Below are 20485 nucleotides of genomic sequence, written 5' to 3' on the forward strand. Positions count from 1 at the left end.
AACATTCGAGACATATACTGACACTTTTAGACAACATCAAATTGGAGCTTTTGAACAGATTGGCGAAATTTTGTGTTTATTCTGAATTCAAATATTTCGTAGATGAAAGCTGACATGTATTGCCTAGGTTTTTTTCAAATTGTTTAAAAGTGCTCAAAATTTATATTTAAATGGGGTGACCCCTGCGCGTGGCCCTTGAGTATAAACCAATGCAAATGCGAATTTCGTTTTCATGTTTAGCCTGTCTACTTTCATTTTCCTTGCTTCCGGAAAAAGTTAAAGGTCGTCTGACGTCACATGCTGTGTTGTCAAAAATATACGTATGGCTTGCGAGATTTATAAAAAAGTGCCCGTTTATATTTATATATAAAATCTAATATTTTGCTTATTGCTAATGATATTCTATAAGACATTATTTAAGGCACGCATATGATACATACCTTATTATTAAACTAGACACTGGACAAAGTCAGCACTGCATTCAGCACAAAAAGCTACATTAAATGAGCCGTGCCATGGGAAAACCAACATAGTGGGTATGCGACCAGCATGGATCCAGACCAGCCTGCGCATCCGCGCAGTCTGGTCAGGATCCATGCTGTTCACTAACAGTTTCTCTAATTCCAGTAGGCTTTGAAAGCGAACAGCATGGATCCTGACCAGACTGCGCGGATGCGCAGGCTGGTCTGGATCCTTGCTGGTCGCATACCCACTATGTTTGTTGGTTTTCTCATGGCACGGCTCAAATCTAAATTCCCTTTATAACACACATAAAACAAGAATTTTTGAAAAGTCAAACATACAAAATATGCATCTATATTCTCTGCTGTGTACAAATTTTCATTAATTAAAATGAGTAATTATTATATTCTATTAATGTCGATATTAAAAGCATGATTTTATTCTGGTCACAGCCAATTGTATGATCACCACTCACAAGTCAAGTTGTTAACATTAAATATTAGAGATAATCCAATGATGCGCTGTTACTATCTAAGACTTTTTTTGGATTGTGCAACCTTTAGTACAGCCTCTAAGACAGGCACAATGTAATATGAAATACATATCAATAATGCGGCCATTCACTTACTGCAGAATAGGAAATATTTTAGGTGGTTGTATTTTTTAGAAATTTGTCGTGTATCAATCGCGAAAGAAAACTGACACGAAGAATACGCAGTCTAAAGTATTAACAGATCAAAAATTTCTAAATAAGTCTATCAGATATGTTTATCAAACCAAGTCTCCAGTGAATTCGTGTAAATGCGAAACTTTCTCAAGTTTTCCTTTCCTCGGTACTATGGAATAATCTATACTGTGAAATCATCAATATTCGCTTGGGACTAATTTTTGAGGATTTCGTGGTTGAGTCAATCCACGAAATTTAGTCCCAATGAACATGTAAGATTTCTAATCATTTTATGTTAGAAAGTTGAATCCACGAATTTATATCCCCACAAATTTGCTGTTTTGACCGAAACCACGAAATTTTATGACCTTGGAATTAAATGATTTCACAGTATATCAGACATCCCTTACTGAGACTGACTGAACTAAATCAATTGTCCAGTTGATACATTTTAACATTTCCCATCATGACACTGTTTGTTGCAGAAAATTCAATATTCTTGCAACCATGTGTGTAATACTAATATAGGGCGTACGACAGTCAAAGAGAAACATGACATGAAATAACGAATGATTATGATATGAGCCGCGCCATGGGAAAACCAACAAAGTGGCTTTGCGATCAGCATGGATCCAGACCACCAGCCTGCACATCCGCTTTCAAAACCTATTGCAATTAGAGAAACCGTTAGCGAACAGCATGGATCCTGACCAGACTGCGCAGATGCGCAGGCTGGTCTGGAACCATGCTGGTCGCCAAGCCACTATGTTGGTTTTCTCGTGGCGCGGCTCATATATTTCTAAATATGTTATTAGTATCGCAGTTTTGACAAGAGTATACCACACTTTGACTATATAAAAGACTTATTTAACAGAATAAGTTACTATTTGGACCGGTTTGTGTCATGTTGCGGACTTGGTTACGTTGGGTATGCATATGTATCATCCGGTTAGCTAAGTCGATTAAACACTCGCCCTGTAAGCAAGGGTCCAAGTTTCGAGCCCTGGACTGACTGCCCTTTTTATCTCACCTTGTGACATTTGGCGTCCAACGGGGGACAATGGCAGGCATGCATTTCCAGTCTTACGACGATTGCAGTATTATGTACATCTGGAATTCGAGGGAGAATTTCCAATTTGTGGGGGTGTATGTCACGGTTCGGAGGTGGTCACGTTAAGGGAGAAGATGTGTCAGGCAGCCAGTTAGCCCAATCGGTAGAGCACTTGCCCTGTAAGAGAAGAGTCCCGGCTTCGAGCACCGTACTGACTTCACATTATTCTCACACTGTGGTAGTTGGTGCCCAACGTGAACCGTGGCATGTTTGCTTGGTTAGTCTTACGACGCACCTTTATTATGTACCTTCGGAATTCGATGACGAATTAACATTTTGCAGGAGTGTATATCACGGTGCGGGCTTGGATACTTAAAAAGAATAATATGTGTTAGGCAGCCGTGACATGTTTGCTTGGTCAGTTTCACGACGATTGCAATATTATGTACCTCTGGAATTCGATAGAGAATTTCCTATTTGTCGGGGGTATATGTCACGCGACTTCGTCATGGTAGGGGAGAATATGTGTCCTGCAGCCGGTTAGCTCAGTCGGTAGAGCACTGGCCAGTAAGCGAGGGGTCCAGGGTTGTTCTTACCCAGAGGCATTAACATCGTATTTTGAAATGATAACATAGCATTTTATCTTAATAAGACATTGTGTTGACAAGTTAAAACCACAATATGACAAGAGAATGTAGCTTTTTTAACAGAATAGCATGCTTAGTAGACAAGAGAACACGACATTTTCTTTAACAAGATAACATATTGTTTTACCATAATAGAACGTCGATAGCTAAAAAAGATAACATATGTTCATGCTCTGAAGACAAGATTACACGATACTTAAGCATGATAACATAGTTTTTTAACATAATTACCCATTCATCAGACAATATCATAATTACCCATTCATCAGACAATATCATAATTACCCATCATCAGACAATATCACACTTGACTCGCTAACATGGCTAATTAACATGATATGACCCTATTTGGGCAAGTTAACATCACACTTTGACATAATAACATAGCTTTTTAACATAATAAAGCACTGTTTCGGCAGGTTAACATCACACTTTGACAAGATTACATGGCTAGTTAATACAATAAGACACCGTTTCAACATGTAATTATCACACTTTGACATGATTTCATTGCTTTTTAACATATTAAGATACTGTTTTGACAAGATAACGTTATGATAACATGAAACATCCCGACCTGAGACAGTTGTACCGTTCCATAGTTTGACATGCATGACGACAGGATATTCTATTAATTAATATTTCGTCTTGCGCGAGACATTACGTACAATCTAAAAATAAATGGTTCATCTTCTTTCGGCGTGAAGGTATTGGCTTCCGCATATATTACCGCCAAAAATAGAAACAACCGATTGGTTTACTAATACGCAATAATGACGTTTTAATATTATTCAGACGTTGTAACAAAATAGCAAGGATATATTTTTTTCTGTGGTAAGTGTGTATATCTGTTACAGTGATTTATCAGTTTTGTTAATTACACGAGGGTTTATAATTTATCCAGCTCTTGAATCAATGGCTGCCAACAATATTGTTGAATTATGTTTATTGATGTTGTTGTCAGATGCCCTAAACGGGCATTGACTTTATCAATAAAACTTGAAACCTTGACAAAATGGAATAAAAATGTTTTCAATTTTTACAAATACATGGCAAATGAATTACTGCAGTTTTGTTCTTGTTAGGAACAAAATGTGTCATGTCACAAACGCAAAGGTTTCATTTCAACAAAAAAGCGTTTTTGTTTTTATCTTTTTTAATGAGGCTTTGTCTACCACAGCTAGGGACGATTCAAGCGTAGAGATTGTTAGTTCAGTCGTTAAAATCATCAAAAGGGTATATTTTACGTTATTAAAATATAAATCGGACTTATCTGTATATGTGTAAAGTACAGTTAAAACGTTTTGAAGCAAACATTTCATAATGACTAATACGTATTTGAATGCATAGCATAATTTGGTAAATCAACTTTATAACTTATAAAGCAATTTTAAACGAGGAGATAGTGTTTCATTTAAATACGGCTATTGATTACTTGGCCTGATACGGGTGTTTTCAAGTTACACGCCACATAAATAAGAACTGTATTATGATAATTTATTGATTGTGACTCTATTGAGCGGGATACTGCTTCAACAAAATCTTTCATAAAATACAGGAAGCTAACAATTAAGTTTCGTAATTTATTTATGTTTTATGACCAAAAAGCAATAAAAACAGGCGAACAAAACTGTATGCTTATTTTGTGACAGGAACGAATTTGTTAATTATAACGGATTTGAGATAGAACATACATATTTGTACACTTTGAAAACTATTACAATGCAAAATCTGATACTATATGTATATCTTTCTTTGAATACTGTCAGACTTCTTAATGTGCGGGCCTACTGCTTTTCACAATGACATGTCGAATAATCAATGACCCAAAATACAAGAACTAAACCCACAATGTAACGCTTTGGGTAAGTTTTGTTTTATTATTTAGCCTTACTCAAATCCAAGCAAATACAAAACAAACAACAAAACCTGTGATGGCCTTACCGGCTTTGTTGTTGATTACATGTGTAACATTTGTTAATTATAACCGCCCGTCATCATCACCTATACATAGAACATACATATCCTCTTAAATGCTATTGATTGTGTTAAACCTATCAAGAGTACACGGAAATGTGCAAAATTGATACTAGGTAATTGTATATGAATTAGTAACTATGTCGTGTACATGTTGTGAGAAGGACATATTTATTAAGTTCTGTCCGTCTGTCTGTCCGTCTGTCATAGTTTACCTTGTACATGTATCTTTACCGATAGTACAATTAAAACAAAAATCAAAAATGAGATCACTGCTTAGACTAGTTGTGCATCTCGTCGACATTTTCGTTCGGTGAATTTCAGTAGAGTTGTTTTCCTTGATTTATCAAATTATTATTATTATTATTATTATTATTATTACTATTATTATACCAGATTTATATAGCGCCCTTTTCATGATCAATTTCACGTTCAAAGGCGCTTTACATAGTTCAAATGCAGCCACACAGGGCGCATAATTCATCCTCTACTAGTACAGACACAGAGCGATCTGACCAGAGGGACAGAGTGAGACAAAGCCCCCACGACAGAGAGATCAGAAATCAGATACAGGCTTGTCCGGCTAACTTAGCCTAGCTCCTTGCGAATAGACAGCCTTGTTCTTTAACGTGCCCAGTGTATAGCACTGATACACGCAAGGATTGCCTGGGTTCCTGACCAGTATACCTCTAGTTGGGTGGGAAACACTGAAAACTGACACCGAAATTATGTCTTCCATATGTAGTTTGGTAGACATATTGATTTAATGCCGACTGTCTGGTTTTCTTTCTGTCGGCGTGTTCCAATACGGTGTATTTACATTATGACACTTGACACGACAAATTGTACGACGTTTTAGCCACATCTCTTACACCATTGGGTAGATTTCCACCAGATCTTTCGGGAGGTACTAGTGCCAAGCCTATTATATATTATATATACATATTATCATCATGTTCCAGTTCAGAAATGTTCAGTTGTGACCCTTGATTTGACATATTTTACAGTGTTTACATACGAGTGAGAAGTGATGAGTATGGCATTACAAAATATCGTCATGTTCTGAATTAGTGGTTTATCAGCGGATCTGTGACACTTGATTTGTCAAATTCTTTGATCTGTGCTACTTCTCCTATACAATTTGTTTCAATTCCATCAAACTTAGCAGGAATTAAATCTCGCAAAGATATCTTTGCTACTCTTTACCACCGTTCGAAATTCCACCGAACCTCACATGAGTTACCACAGTAAATCCTAGTTGTGTACACAGTTACAGTTTAGTGATACTCCCAGGTATCATGGTCCTTTCTTTGTGGCATTTCGCAATTACACTGGTTGGAGACATACGTGTTTCACGAATAATAATCTCAAGTTAAGTTTTAGATATAAAACGGTCAAGTTTGATGGAATGTTTTAAACGAACGTTTATGAACTTTTTTACACATTTTAAAAGACACCATTTAATAATATTAATAATTTAATTTATTAATTAATTAATTATTTTAATTTAATTTAATAATGCCGTTTCGTGTATATTGTTATAATAGTATGTTTCCACGACTTTCCTTGGAGTTGTCCTTTATTCGTGGCATATTGCATTTTTTTTTCTGTGTGCTAAGTGAAAGAGGCCTTTATAGTGAAGACAATATCTACATTTTGTAGTTTTATTATGTTTTGGCCACTGCTTTTATTTTTAGGGCGGATTCCCACAGAACCTTACAGGAGTGATCGGTCTTATAATGCATAATATGGGCATGTTTCTTGTGGGAGTTATTACATTTATTTGTCAAATTTCATGCTAGTTTGGCAACTTCTTTTACACCATTAGGCAAATTTCAACCAAACCTTACAGGAGTTATCAGTGCAAAGCCTCGTTATACATAATCATTGGCATGTTCCGATTTAGTAATTTTCAGCTGAGCTATGGCCCTTTCTTTTCTTTTTTTTTTTGTTTGTTTGTTTGTTTGTTGTTGTTAAATCATGTTCTGCAGTTTACACTTCTTGCTGTATAGCATTAGACTGAATTTCAACAAACCTCTTGAGTGACTAGTGTGAAGCGTAGTTGACGTGCTGATCATCATTTATACATTCAGCAAAGTGGTGACTCGTGATTTGTGAAATTCTTAGGTACCTTTGCTACTCTTTACCACTGTTGGAAATTCCACCGAACCTTACATTAGTTACCACAGTAAATCCTAGTTGTGTACACAGTTACAGTTTAGTGATACTACCAGGTATCATGGTCCTTACTTTTTGTCAATTCGCAATTACACTTGTTGGAGACATACGTATTTCATGAATAATAATCTCAAGTTAAGTTTTAGATATAAAAAGGTCAAGTTTAATGGAATGTTTTAAACGAATGTTTATGAACTTTTTTTACACATTTTAAAAGACACTAGTTAATAATACTATTTTAATATATATATATATATATATATATATATATATCAGGAAGAGTGGTTAGGAAAAGTGCGAAATATTTCACGAACCTCCCTCCTCCCCATACACACATACCCTATATCACTGAGTCTAAGTGCAGAGAGACGTTTAAGGGTCGCCACATAGCACTAAATGACTTAGCCCGCCCGCTTAGCTCAATAGGGAGAGCGCAGATCTACGGATCTCGGGGTCGTGAGTTCGTGCCTTGGGCGAGGCGTATGTTCTCCGTGACGATTTGAAGATAATGTGACTGAAATCATTCGTCCTCCACCTCTGATTTATATGGGGAAGGTAGCATTACATCCCGAGAACAGGTTTGTCATGTACAGAATCCAGGAACACTGGTTTGGTTAACTGTCTGCCCTTACATAACTAAAATACTGTTGAAAAAAAACGGCGTTAAACCCAAAACAAACAATAATGATGACAAACAAACTAAACGACTGTTGATGAAATTGTAGTTAACACATCAATATGACGATTCTTGTTAGAACTAGACTGCAATAAATCAAACACTATCTACTGATTTCTCGCTTATCCTGATGTGTAATGTTAACAATAGCAATGTTAGTACTATAGTAATATTTATAAATTAGTATTCTCTTAATTTAATTAGTACCTTTACATTTTTAGATCTACATAACTGGCTTCATGATGAATCAGCAATTAAATTGTTTGTAATACGATTTTGAACAAGCAATAAAGAACTCGTATTCACAGTGATGGCTGGATGTAACTCAAAATTTGAAGATCAAAGATTTCAAAATTGGATAAAAGCTTCATACGCAGGTAATGTAGCGAAAGAGGGACTTGAAGATATTGTGTTTAACATTATAGAGAAGTTTCACCAAAATATCCTTGCCGGTATTTTGACTGAACAGCAAGTTAGAAATGGCACCACATGTTCTGAATGTTCAACCGGAAACATTTTACCTTGTCCGACGAGAGATATATGCGCCAACCAATCTGGACTTTGTTCCTTTCACAATAATGAACATAAAAAGTATCGGATTTGTCCAAAAGGAATATGTGACAAGCTCAGAGAGGAAATCAAGAAAAGTCACAAATATCGGAATCCATCTTGGAGGAACACACGTGCAGAAAAATGGTGTGTAAATCCATGGGAAATCGGAAAGTGTTTCTTGCCACGTGAAGGCTATCTAGCTGTGACGAAAGTTACAGAAATGGACTTAAATGGTCTACTTAATGTGATGATTAACCATCAAGCATTCGATGCCATTGTTGACCAAAACAGTTGTATTGTAGTAAGTATATATTTAACGTTACTATTTGAATGCATAATTATCGAGAATATAAAGTTGAAATTCAAAGAGATTTTTTTCAGTAGAATAGGAGGAGAAAATTATTTTAAAAACGCTGCAAAGTCACACAACTGTTCCAGTGTTTGCTAAAATCAGATAAAAATACACTTAACAAAATAACAAATAACAAAATTTACCGTCGCGATTTTTAAAAATCAAAGCAAATGTGTACTAAATCCTGTATGAAGTAATTTGTATCTCTTGATTAAGTTTAGTTGAAATTTTGCACTTATTGTATAACACAGGCTAAGGAACTGGGCAAACAACTGAGACATTCGTCGGATCTTTTAATTGATAACAGGACCTTAAATGGATATCTCAGCGCCTTAATTACGTTACTGACATCTTCCAATCAAATGAAAAATGATCAAAAGGCAACTGAAGCGGTTAAAATGATACAAAAGGTAAGGCAATCATTAAGAATAAAAAATGTATATTAATGCAATTAACAGAATAATGAATATATTTATTGATATGATACGGGAAGAAAAAGCAATTAATCATGTTATTCTTACTAATATCTCTTACTATTCAAAGCTACAAGATCATTACATGATACAGAAAATCAATTGTTACTAATTTTCAGCTGCAAAAGGAACAGCTTTCCATTTCAACCAAAGCCATGGCGCAGGTTTTTCAGAAACTTCTGGAGGAAAAGGCACGTTTCTCATTGCAATATATCGATCAAACAAGTAAGAAGTGTATTCAAAATATGGAGGAAGCTCTAAGAGAAATTAAAGCTTCCCTGGCATCCAGTATAGGTGATTCAACAAACTTTAAGACAGCAGCTGCGGATAGAAAAAGAATGAATGAACATTCATATTGTACAACAACGATTAAAAGAGCAAACATATCACCAGAGGCGACCAATGCCCATGCCTTTCAGCACAGGTCACCATCGTTTAAACTGCTGACGGAAGACGAGTACGGGGAAATTAGGGAAAGTATGTAATGTTAAGTTTTTGGCTCATCTGAGCCAAAGACTCAGATCGAACTATTGTGATCGCTTACCGTCCGGCGTCCGTCTGTTCGTCCGTCGTCCGTCCACACGTTCCTTTAAACAACATCTCCTCCTAAACAACGAAGCTAATTTTGATGAAACTTCACAGGGACGATCCTTGTATGGTCTTCTTTCACATGTTTAAAGAATTGATTTCCGTACAGAAGTCTGGTTGCCATGACAACCGAAAGGAAAAACTAAAATTCGTCTTTTCCAAAACCACAAGGTCAAGGGCTTTGATATTTGGTATGTAGCATCATCTTGTGAGCCTCTATCAAGATTGTTCAAATTATCCCCCTAGGGTCAAATATTGCCCTGCCCCAGGGGAGGGGGAGTCACGTGGATTTTATAGACTTGTATAGGAAAACAAATTTAAAAACCTTCTTGTCTGAAACCACAAGACCTAGGCTTCTGATATTTGGTATGTAGCATTTGCTTGTGGTCCTCTACTAGGAGTGTTCAAATTATTCCACTGGGTGAAAAGAGTCCCTGCCACCGGGTTCCTAAGTTTTACATAATTATACATATATAGGAAAAAAAGCTTTAAAATCTTCTTCCCTGAAACTGCAAGGCCTGTGTTTTTGTTATTTGGTATATTGCATTGCCTAGTGGTCTTCTACCATAATTGTTGAAATTATGACCTTGGGGTGAAAGAGGCCCTGCCCTGAGGATGCCAAGTTTTACATAGAAAATCTTCAAAAATCTTCTAGTCTGAAAGTTCAAGGTCTATGCCTTTGATATTTTGTATGTATAATTGCCTAGTTAATTTCTAACAAGATTGTTCGAATTATGCCTCTGGGATGAAAAGAGGCCCCGCCCCATGGGTACTTGATAAACAAGTTATATAGGAAATAATACTTCAAAAATTATCAGGTCATATTTCCTAGACGATTTAATTATATTTACCTGATGACCAGTTAATAAGGGTCACCCTTTTGTGACCTTGACCTACTGACCCACTTTCTTGTTTTTAAGATACAGCCTTGAAATTTGGATGGCATGTACAGTTTTGTACACTAACCTGAAAACTGACTTTTAGTGACCATCAATATGACCTACTGACCAACTTTCTTGTTTTTGAAGCTTTAGCAAAGAAATTTGTTCAAGCAAGCAACTTAACTCAGGTGAGCGATAATAGGGCCATCATGGCCCTTTTGTCTTATACTGGCATTAATAATAGTTCACGTGTAGAATGTCTCAATTCTTCATCACGATTAAGTACAGTTTTATCGCAAATGATGCCTTTTGTGATGACAATGACCTCAAGGCTGGTAGCAGATTTTGATCAATAATTTCAGACAGCTCAATTCTAGATCGCCATATTTCACAGCGGATCAGAAATTACATATTAAGTTTCTTGACAGATAAACTTGAGGATATGTGTCTCTTAGATTTGTTATATCTTTTTTTTATACTCTCTGTGAGTACTTTATTTATTTATGTACTACTTCATGTTCCAACAACTTTGATCAAAGTTAAATTGTAAGTCATACACAATTAAGTTTCATACATTTCTCTTGTTCACAATGCATAGTATATATCTTCTTTGGCAATCAGATTAAATATTCAGATAAAAAATTATAAGTATACGAATGTGCAATATTTACTACATATTAAATTTAAACATTTCAGAGTTTATTGAAGATATGATTGTATTCAACAGCAAGCAAAATGGAACTATTCCAATTTCGCCCTTGTTTGAAAAAATTGACGCCAAAGTCGTAGACTTTTACGTTCTACCAACTTTATATTCTGTTGAAGTTAAGAAATCTAAACTTGGTGGAAGTGAAATTAAATACCCTATTGAGTCCCTGGAAGAAGTGTTCAGAAAACGAAGCTCGAACTGCAAGGAAATATATCTTACTGCTGACGCTGGGATTGGAAAAACAGCTTTTAGTAAATATCTTGCAGTGTTATGGTGCCATGCACATCAAGAAAATGAAATTTATCCTGGGAACATTCCCGATACGGAAATTTGCTTTATGAAGTATTTTGACTTTCTGTTCCTCATCTCCTTACGTGAATCACGTGATGACTGCGATATAGATAATATGATCTTAAGTCTAATCGTCCCACATCTATCCCATTCGTCTGTCTTCTCAATAGAGTTTCTACAAGAAGTTCTGCATCGTGAAAACTGTCTTGTAATCTTGGATGGTTTAGATGAATGGACACACACTGAGAATAAGAAATGTAAAATAAAACCTAAATGCGTTCCACATAGAAAAGCCCGTCAAAGATGTACACTACTGACGACTTTAAGACCATGGAAATTCGCTACGTTAGATGTTAACAAAAGTCAAATACATCATCAAATACAAATGGTTGGACTCAGTCAAGCGGGTAAAGAAATTCTAAAACAAAGGGCAGTTTTGAGAGTCAATACCGACGGTCATGATTGCCTCAGGAGTGACGTTACTGGTTTCAACATGGAATGCATTTCAAGTGAAATCGAAGACCTTGAAAACATCCCCATGCTTTTGATGTATCTCGTATGCTTATGGTGTGAGGGAAAGCCTCTTGCACGGTCCAAGTGTGAGTTATTCAGCAATATAATTGATCTGAAGCTGCAACGTAATAGACATAGACTAGACATTTTACAGTTATCAGGACGTGTAGGAAAGGTTGACACTAGCAAAGTTGAAGTCCTACGCTGCTTCACTTCACTAAGCTATTGCAAACAGTACATTGGTGTTCTAATTTCTCTAGGACAGTTGGCATTTGATACACTATTCAACGAAAAGAGGGAAAGAACGATCGTGTTCGAAAGTTCAGAAGTTGGAGACATTTTAAGTCCCGAGTATTTAAAATTCGGTCTATCTTCAGGTATTTTGACTCAGACAGAAATCACTGGGTATTTGCTTAACCAGAAATCAAGTGTTTCCTTCACACATAAAACGTTTCAAGAATTTTTTGCCGCGCTCTATATGGCAGTTAATCAAAAGCAGTATGAAATGATAGCGAAACTTTTGTCAGTTTGTACATCTATTCAAAGGATTCTTGAAATGTCAAATGTGCTCATATTTCTTAGCGGAATAAGTACACAAATGTCGGAACAAATCGCACAAAATCTTATTAAGGTAGTCGCTGCGGATGACATAACACGCAAATATAGACGCACTGAATCATTTTGGGACTATTTTACCGTAGAAGAACCTCTCAAATGTTTTCAAGATATGCAAATTGCTTGTTTCAAGGAACATTCACAAAACGTCAACAAAGAGCTCAAGCTAAGTTTGCAAGATTTTATAATAGACAGTGACTGCCAACAAGAAAAATATCTGTCTGCACTGAAGAGTTTGGCTATTTCCAATAATCGAGATATAAAATCTCTGAATATTGAGTTAGAAGGCATCCCTAGTTTGCATGAAATATTGGCATCTTTCGAACTTAATGATGCTCGTGGACTTGAACACGTGTACGTCAGAGGGGGATGCTCTGAAACGGACATATGTCATCTATTATCAGGATCTGTCGAAACGCTCAAAAGTGTAGCTCTTTTATCACGAAAGTGGCAGGTGAACCATTTTGAGGGTGAATTTAGTGTGTGGTCTGACAGACTTTGTAATATTTTGCAAAGAATGAACAGATTAGAAGCTATCCATTTGAACTGTTTCATGCTTGGACACCAACATATGGAAGAATTGTTTGACTATTTACGTAAAAGCAGTAACATGAAGGAGGTAATACTCGGAAACGTCCCTTGTTCAGATCATTTAGACCACTGTAGTGGCTTCAAACTAGACTTGTCCAAACATTCGAATCTCAGGACAATACGATTACATAATCTACCTCTGTCACAGTTAAAGATAAGCGTGACATCGTTAGAGCAAGTTAGTATTGGGCGGCTACCCTGCAGACAATCTAATATTTTATCGACGTATCTCGGATATCTTCCGGAAGCTACCAAACTAGAAAGGTTTCGTTGTAGTTTTCTAGAATCGTCTCTAGATGTTGACGAAATACTACGAGTTATACCACAACTTGTTCATTTGAAAGACCTCCGACTTCACTGTATCGATGTCGGTGGTAGAACATTGACCTTGTCAGAGAAAATGACCGACATTCAATGTGTTCATCTGTCTGAAGTAACGATGTCAAGCTCAGGATTTCACGTGTTGGTGAAGAACCTTATAGGGTACAAACAGTCGGTACTTGTTGTGCTGGTAAACTGTGTTATAGGTTCTAATCTTGATTACGATGATCAAGAAATCGATTCGATCGAATGAAAAACTCTTGGTTATATTTAACGGACGGAATCATTGGAAAAATGATGAATTTTCTTTCAGAACGATCGGGCTCAGCAGTGGATAAGTTTGACTGCGCCTGTTTGTGACATGAATAGTTATTTTCAAGTGTTGAATAATTGAAGAAAAATTTACGTCTCGCTAGGAATAACAAAACACAGATACATATTCTTTTATATATCGTTTGCTATTAAAAAATGTGATAATGGATTTCAAATCAATATTGTAATGAGTATAAGAAGCAAATGTTATCCTTTTTTTTTGTTGGTTATGACCCTTTAGCATTTACACCATTTTCATATGTTGATATACTGTTTGATGTGATATTTCATCGTTTTAACCTTTGACAATGTTAGAGGATGACATATATTCTAGTATTTCAGTTTTTGATACACATGTTTAATTTTGCATAATTATAAATTTTGGCAGATAGCACGCTATAACAGATAGCTATGATTGACTAAATTTAGGTAGTATAGTATAACGAGTAACTTTGTAATGTATGTGCAGTTATATACATTATTACTAATGTTTGTAGATGACACAGCATTACTCTCAGCCACGATATTTCATAGAAAGACAAATATATTGTTTGATTTTCGTGGCATATGTAAGTTGAAAGCAAACGAAAGGAAAACTGAAATAATAGTTTTTTACAAAAGAAAACAAAGTAGAGAAAAAGAGAACACTGAACTGACAAGTCTACAAATAATGCAGTTGTAAACAATATTTGTTATGTTGGCTTTACTATAACTAGGCAATTGTCTGCGAACGTATTTCAGTCACACACGAGTTTTTATATTCGTCCTGAAATCATTATGTGAATATGGTTAGTTATTGAAATCTCTTTTTTGAAACTCTTTGAAAGTAAAATTTCTCTTATTTTATGGACCAGAGATATGGTGAATATAAAGATGAATTTGTTCGAGCACAAAATTAATTAATTGTTAATAACTGTGTATTTAAAAAAATGTACAAATGTCAAAAAGTCTATTGACTCTAGTTATAAACGTTAAAACATAACGTTAAATGTTGACACCGAAGGTCATAAAATTTTTCAGATCCCTCGCCATATTCAGCCTTAACTGAAACGCACTTTTCCATCCGGGCTATTCATTACATGAAAGCCGGAGAAAAATCTGAACTGGTATGCTAGGCAGACACTATACACCACGAAACAATGCCTTTAGAATTACACATACGCCCATCGAGCGATTTATCATCAGGGAATATTAAGGGGACGTGGGTCTCGCGATATGAAGGTAGGAAATTGTTGACTGTTGTCCTGTAAATATTTTGTACATACTGCTTCTGTGCGCAGATACATTTTAATGACTAAGGCAGATGTATATTAACATATTTTGTGCGGGACGTTTAACGTAATGTTTCTAAACTGATTTTTGAACCTTGTCTTAGTTAAAATGTCCAGTAATAGATCTACTTGGTGTACTATTTGCACAATATGTTCTTTGGAATGGAATTTGTTTCTAAATAGATCTATTGTGTATTCGTCTTCGAAGTTTGAAATGATATCCCATATTATACTCCAGTCACACATACGGCGCGGATAGCTACGTCTAGCTACGGACAGAAACGTAGTAATCCGTATCGATCAGTACCAGAGCCGTTCCTCAGAGTAGTCATTCGTATTAATTACCGTACCAAAACGGGGTCAAACGTATTCACAAAACCATTCCAAACTTGAAGTTTTTCTCCAACTTTTGACATGCACAAAAGGTTTGAGCGAACCGTAGCATTGAGCGTGACTGTAGTTCAACTGCTGAAACTTGTTCATCTGTAGTTAAACGTGGTTAAACGTAGTTATCCGTGCTGTTACGTACCTCGCCGAACGTAGTTATCCGAGGCTGCCCTTACTTAAGGCATAGTTGAACGTAGTTAACGCAGACCCGCCGTGCGCGGGCAAGTTGCAAGCGCAGTAAACGAATTCAACGTAGTACTGTACCTATCCGTACTTATTCGCGTCCTATATTGTTTTGTTTCTTTCCTGTTTCTCACCATTTTTCCTGTACTAAGACGTACTGCTCCGTAGTTACACATCCACAGATAAATCCTATCAGCACCGAACCTCAACGCACGGACATATCCGTATGTGTGGTTGTAGTTTTAGAAAGTAATAAAAAATCCATTTATCTGCATATTTTATAGATTTTAGTAGGGTTTTTTTCGGCACCATGGCTCCCATTTGGCTTTAGCTCTTTTGTCAATAGATTTGGTACTTACAAAAAGTTTCGTTAAAATTTCATGAAAACTTCTGATATATAGCCCGCTGAAGCAGGTTTGTGAGAAAATATATATCCGGCGTATTTTGTACAATAGCTGCAATACACAGAGGTTGCTAACGTTATAGGAGGCCTTACACGAGATAGGTTTTGGAGTCAACTTCTCTCTTATTTAATTACCTAAACCGCCTGTAAACAATGTCTGTGGATTGGAGAGAATCGCCGTAAGCAGTTTTATTTTTTGGAAAATCTGCTGGGCTGGTATATTCAGAAAATATTTGTATATGACCTAATTTCCTTCCCTCTTGTAGCCTCAACGCTTCCACTAAAATAACACCCGTTTAAACGTTTATGGTGTATCAAAATGCTTGTAACTCAGCTTTAAATAGCTGTGTTGAAATTTTCAATGTTCATGACTTTTCAAACCTCTAATAAGTCCGTTAAAAAAATTGTGCCTGTACCTGTCATAGTTTCTACGGAAGCGCATTAGTCTCAAAATTTTCTGAATATACCTCGTAATTTAAAAATTATATTCTTAATATGTAGCAAGGAATATTAAGATAAAGACATGAATTAAAATAACGTTTTATGAACAAGTTAATCTTTAATGGTATGAACAGTATGAAGTGCAGTGGAAAGTTTCGAAAATTTAGGGAAAAATCAGAAGATAAAATTATATACTAATGATGATTAAAAATTAAATGTTATTATTAACCCGCGCACCAAAACCCTAAATTTTTTATGTGTGAAAAGTATGGGGACGCGTTGTCTACATTGTAAAAGCAATAATATTGCGTATATAAAAATATTTGTAATCTGATGATTCGTTTAAAACTGTAACGTAGTAACATCGTTCTCCATGCTCGAAGGGACGTATTATGTTATAACGCCGGTGTCCGTCTGTTTGTCAATCTGTCCGTTAGCAATTTCATGTTATTTTTGGTTTTCTGTTTAAAGATAGAGAATGAAAGGTCATGCAATATTCAAACTCCATACTGTATTAAGATGACCTCTACGTTTTGGAGGCCGATAGGCCAAAGTTCAGACTCACAGTGCTCTATACTAAAATCGATTTGCGCTTGAAAATAAAAGAATTACTTCTTATAGCACATTTTGTGGTTCTCATAGTGTGGAATGGAGGTGTTGTTTAAATGATACGAATGTCTTAATATGCTCACTGTCAGTTTTTATATCTCATATGCAAATGGCACTTTCATTTGTATATCGGTATAATCCCAACATTATTTGTCACAAGAAATTTAGTTGGACTAGAAAGACCATACGGCCAGATCTTATAATTGGATAAACACCACGGTTGATGATTATAAAATAATTATAGCAAGTAAGGGTAATTTTTCCTGGAAATATCGAGCACAGCAATGGGGATTTTATTTATCAGAAATAATTCAAACCAAAAAGTAAAACTTGGCAGACAATAAAATTGGAATAAAAGTAATAATATGCTTGCTACTTTTTGGACAAAATATACTTGTGGCCTTTCGTTTTCTTCGGTAAATCAATCTGCCATAAATCAGTTTTCTGTTGTACCAATACTTAAAGCATGCGTTCTCTAAAAGTTTTTAGACGACTTTTACAATTTAATTTCTGTATTGTCGGAGTTTTATGCTACAAATTACATCTGGTCAGTGCGTCGTCCTTTTTTCTAATGTCCAGGTTATTTTCAAATGTAATTCTGTGAAATCATTATTATTCTGGGGGATTAATTTTCATGGATTTCATGGTTCATCCCAACCACGAAATTAAGTTCCATCGAACTAATTGTGCCCAAGATAATGTACATTGTACTAAATGTCGCCAAACAAGACACCGTAGCCGTCCGATCTAGTTGTGTGCAAGCGGCAGTACTGACCTGCAGCTTTCGTGTAGTTGATGGAGGATCATTCAACGATGAACGTAGGTATGCGTAGGAACAAAACCAACTTTTTCATTCAATCATTTACCCGTGGTTTGTTTACAAAATGCTCGACAAGTAAGAGAATATACCAAAAATAGCAGTTTGACGTAGCGTCACGTGACAGACCGCATTATGCTGCGTTTATTCGGCCCGCTCTGAAATGTTTATACACTAGCCTTTATTTTTACAGACATGAAGAAAACAACTAGTTCTTTGGGACTGTATTAAATATTATAAATTAAATTAAATTTGCTAGATTTGAGTCCGATGCATTATTACCCAATTCACATTACACAATGTATCTTGCCATCGAAACTGAAATCCACGAATTTACGACCCCACGAAATTGCTTTTAATTCGGCAACCACGAAATTTTATACCCACGAATTTAAATGATTTCACAATACAATCATAAAACTCTGACCCATGAATTTTTGCACGACCTTAACATTTACAAAATAACGTACAATTTTATCATAAAAAGCATCGGCTTTTTCCAAATTTTCAGGTAATTTCCAAATGTTAAAATATTAAACCCAGACATACAGAATTAGTGTCACGCTGTGTCTCACGCGTGAATTTTCTGTTCAGAACATTTGCTCAAATTCAGTTTTCAGGCAATTATTTGGCTCAAGTCCATAAATACAAGGGCATGAGCAAAATCCAGATTATGTGTCTTCTTTTCGTTCAGTTCTCAACAACAATATATGGCTGGCCATAAAGCAAAAATAATTTCTCATAGCACAAGATAAATTTAAACAATGTAGTAATCTAGTCGGATATCTAGACTTGAAACACAGAAGTATATGTCCTTCTTATGTTCCATGAAAAATCATTCAGATATGTTATCCTTATAGATAAGGTACATGACAACATGAAATAAACAAATGGCATTGCAGGAAATCTACATGTTGTCTTTAAAAAATCTAACCTACTGCAATACCTGATACCACGTGATTTCTCGTTTCAACGGACCCCTGTCCTTGTTTGTCAAAAGATACTTATCTTAAAGATTATCTAGTTAAATAGAATATACTGGGTATACAGTAGTAAATGAATTTTCTATACGTTCTATAAAAATTATCAGTCTTCTGAGAGTTGTTACACGTAACAGGGTCCATTTTCACAAAGAATTACAAGCCTTATCATCTTAAAATAACCACACAAAAACACCCAAAAATGTAGGTGTCATGTATCCTCTAAGACCGTTTTTGTCTGACAGGTCAACACTATGGAAAATCTTCAAAACTGACAGCTTAAATGTGGGTTTTAACACATGTGTAATAAGGTTTGTTTACATTCCTATCAATGTAAAACAAGTCTCTTAGAAAATGCTATCAAAATGTCAAGTATGGGCCAACAATGAAATCATCAAAGGCCTGAAGGGCCTGAGAGTCGGCTAATGATTGCTGTACTGGTAGTATAGTCTACCAGTTTAGGTTTGTTTTTAGTTTTTTCCCCCAACTAAACAGAGATTTTGTTACAATAAATGAAATGAACATTCAATCGATGCCTAGTAAAACTTTGATTGACATTATACAAGTATTTAAACCCAATATATTTCTCTAAAATTGAAGAGTGGTTCGCAGAAATAAAAATGTTGAAAGTACAAACTACAATTTGACAGCTGACTCTAAGATACTGCCCATGACTATATATATATTTTACAGTAAACACTTGCTTCCGGCATTGCCAAAATAGGCAATTATCGGTTGGTATATATTCGCACATGATAAAATTTGAATATGACAATTTATATATTAAAATTTTACAGCGCGGATTGCCACATACAATTTGTAACGGATGAAGAACTGTTCAGATATTTTACAGATAACGGGCCTGGCTATAACCGTGTCATATATTAGGTATTGTTCAATCATATTATAAGTGATGTGAATTTAAAGTATACTTACTTTTGCGTTTAGAAATATGCAAATGTTGCTGAGTGTCAATATATAGTGTCACGAATGTTTACACTGACAGGAAAATTGCGCTTTCGAAACTAAGGGAAGTTACTCGGACTAGCTACCAATTTCGGAAAAGATAACCGATATTAATAAATGCAGTTCTTTCTTTAGTTAAAACCATCATTTAATTTATTTCAGACCTGTTAACCCCTTCAAAACCATGTCAGTAATCCCCATGCACTTTCAATTATCCATTTTGATTCATGTAGACAGAAAGGCCCAGACTGGGCTGAAAAATATTTGAGCCATTTTTACGTGGTCGGTAGCAGGGTGGGTGTGGGGAGAGGTGTTCCTTCCCGCTTTGAATTGCAGTCAGATTTTGAAATGGGCATTGTGGCAGGTGGTAAAAGGGGCAAATGTATCAAACTGTAAAGTGGCAATATGGGGGTGGGGGGATGGGGTGTGGGAGGATACCCCTCTTGCAAGTAGGGTTTAGGGTATCACCACAAGAAATTTTTGAATATGTAGACCTTTGATACAGCCTTTGGTGCGATTTCTAACTGAAAATTTTATGTTTTAATTTCTAAATATTACCTAGATTCTTTTTA

The 20485-nt window shown here is 35.7% G+C and overlaps 1 protein-coding gene across 2 annotated transcripts; it reads left to right on the top strand.

The window, feature by feature from the left end:
- Nucleotides 1-3526: 3526 nt before the first annotated feature.
- LOC123527869 (uncharacterized) lies at nt 3527-14974 on the top strand. Of its 2 annotated transcripts, none has more exons than XM_045307563.2 (5): nt 3527-3661; nt 7880-8511; nt 8814-8972; nt 9155-9512; nt 11201-14974. In XM_045307563.2, exons 2-5 carry the CDS (start codon nt 7969-7971, stop codon nt 13795-13797), a joined length of 3657 nt encoding a protein of 1218 aa, XP_045163498.2. In that variant the 5' UTR covers nt 3527-3661; nt 7880-7968; the 3' UTR covers nt 13798-14974. The 2 variants fall into 2 exon arrangements, with proteins under 2 accessions (XP_045163498.2, XP_045163499.2); XM_045307564.2 differs by lacking the exon at nt 3527-3661 and adding an exon at nt 4608-4692.
- Nucleotides 14975-20485: the final 5511 nt, after the last annotated feature.

The sequence above is a fragment of the Mercenaria mercenaria genome, chromosome 14 (genome assembly GCF_021730395.1).
Source record: "Mercenaria mercenaria strain notata chromosome 14, MADL_Memer_1, whole genome shotgun sequence".
In the NCBI taxonomy this organism is placed as follows: domain Eukaryota; kingdom Metazoa; phylum Mollusca; class Bivalvia; order Venerida; family Veneridae; genus Mercenaria; species Mercenaria mercenaria.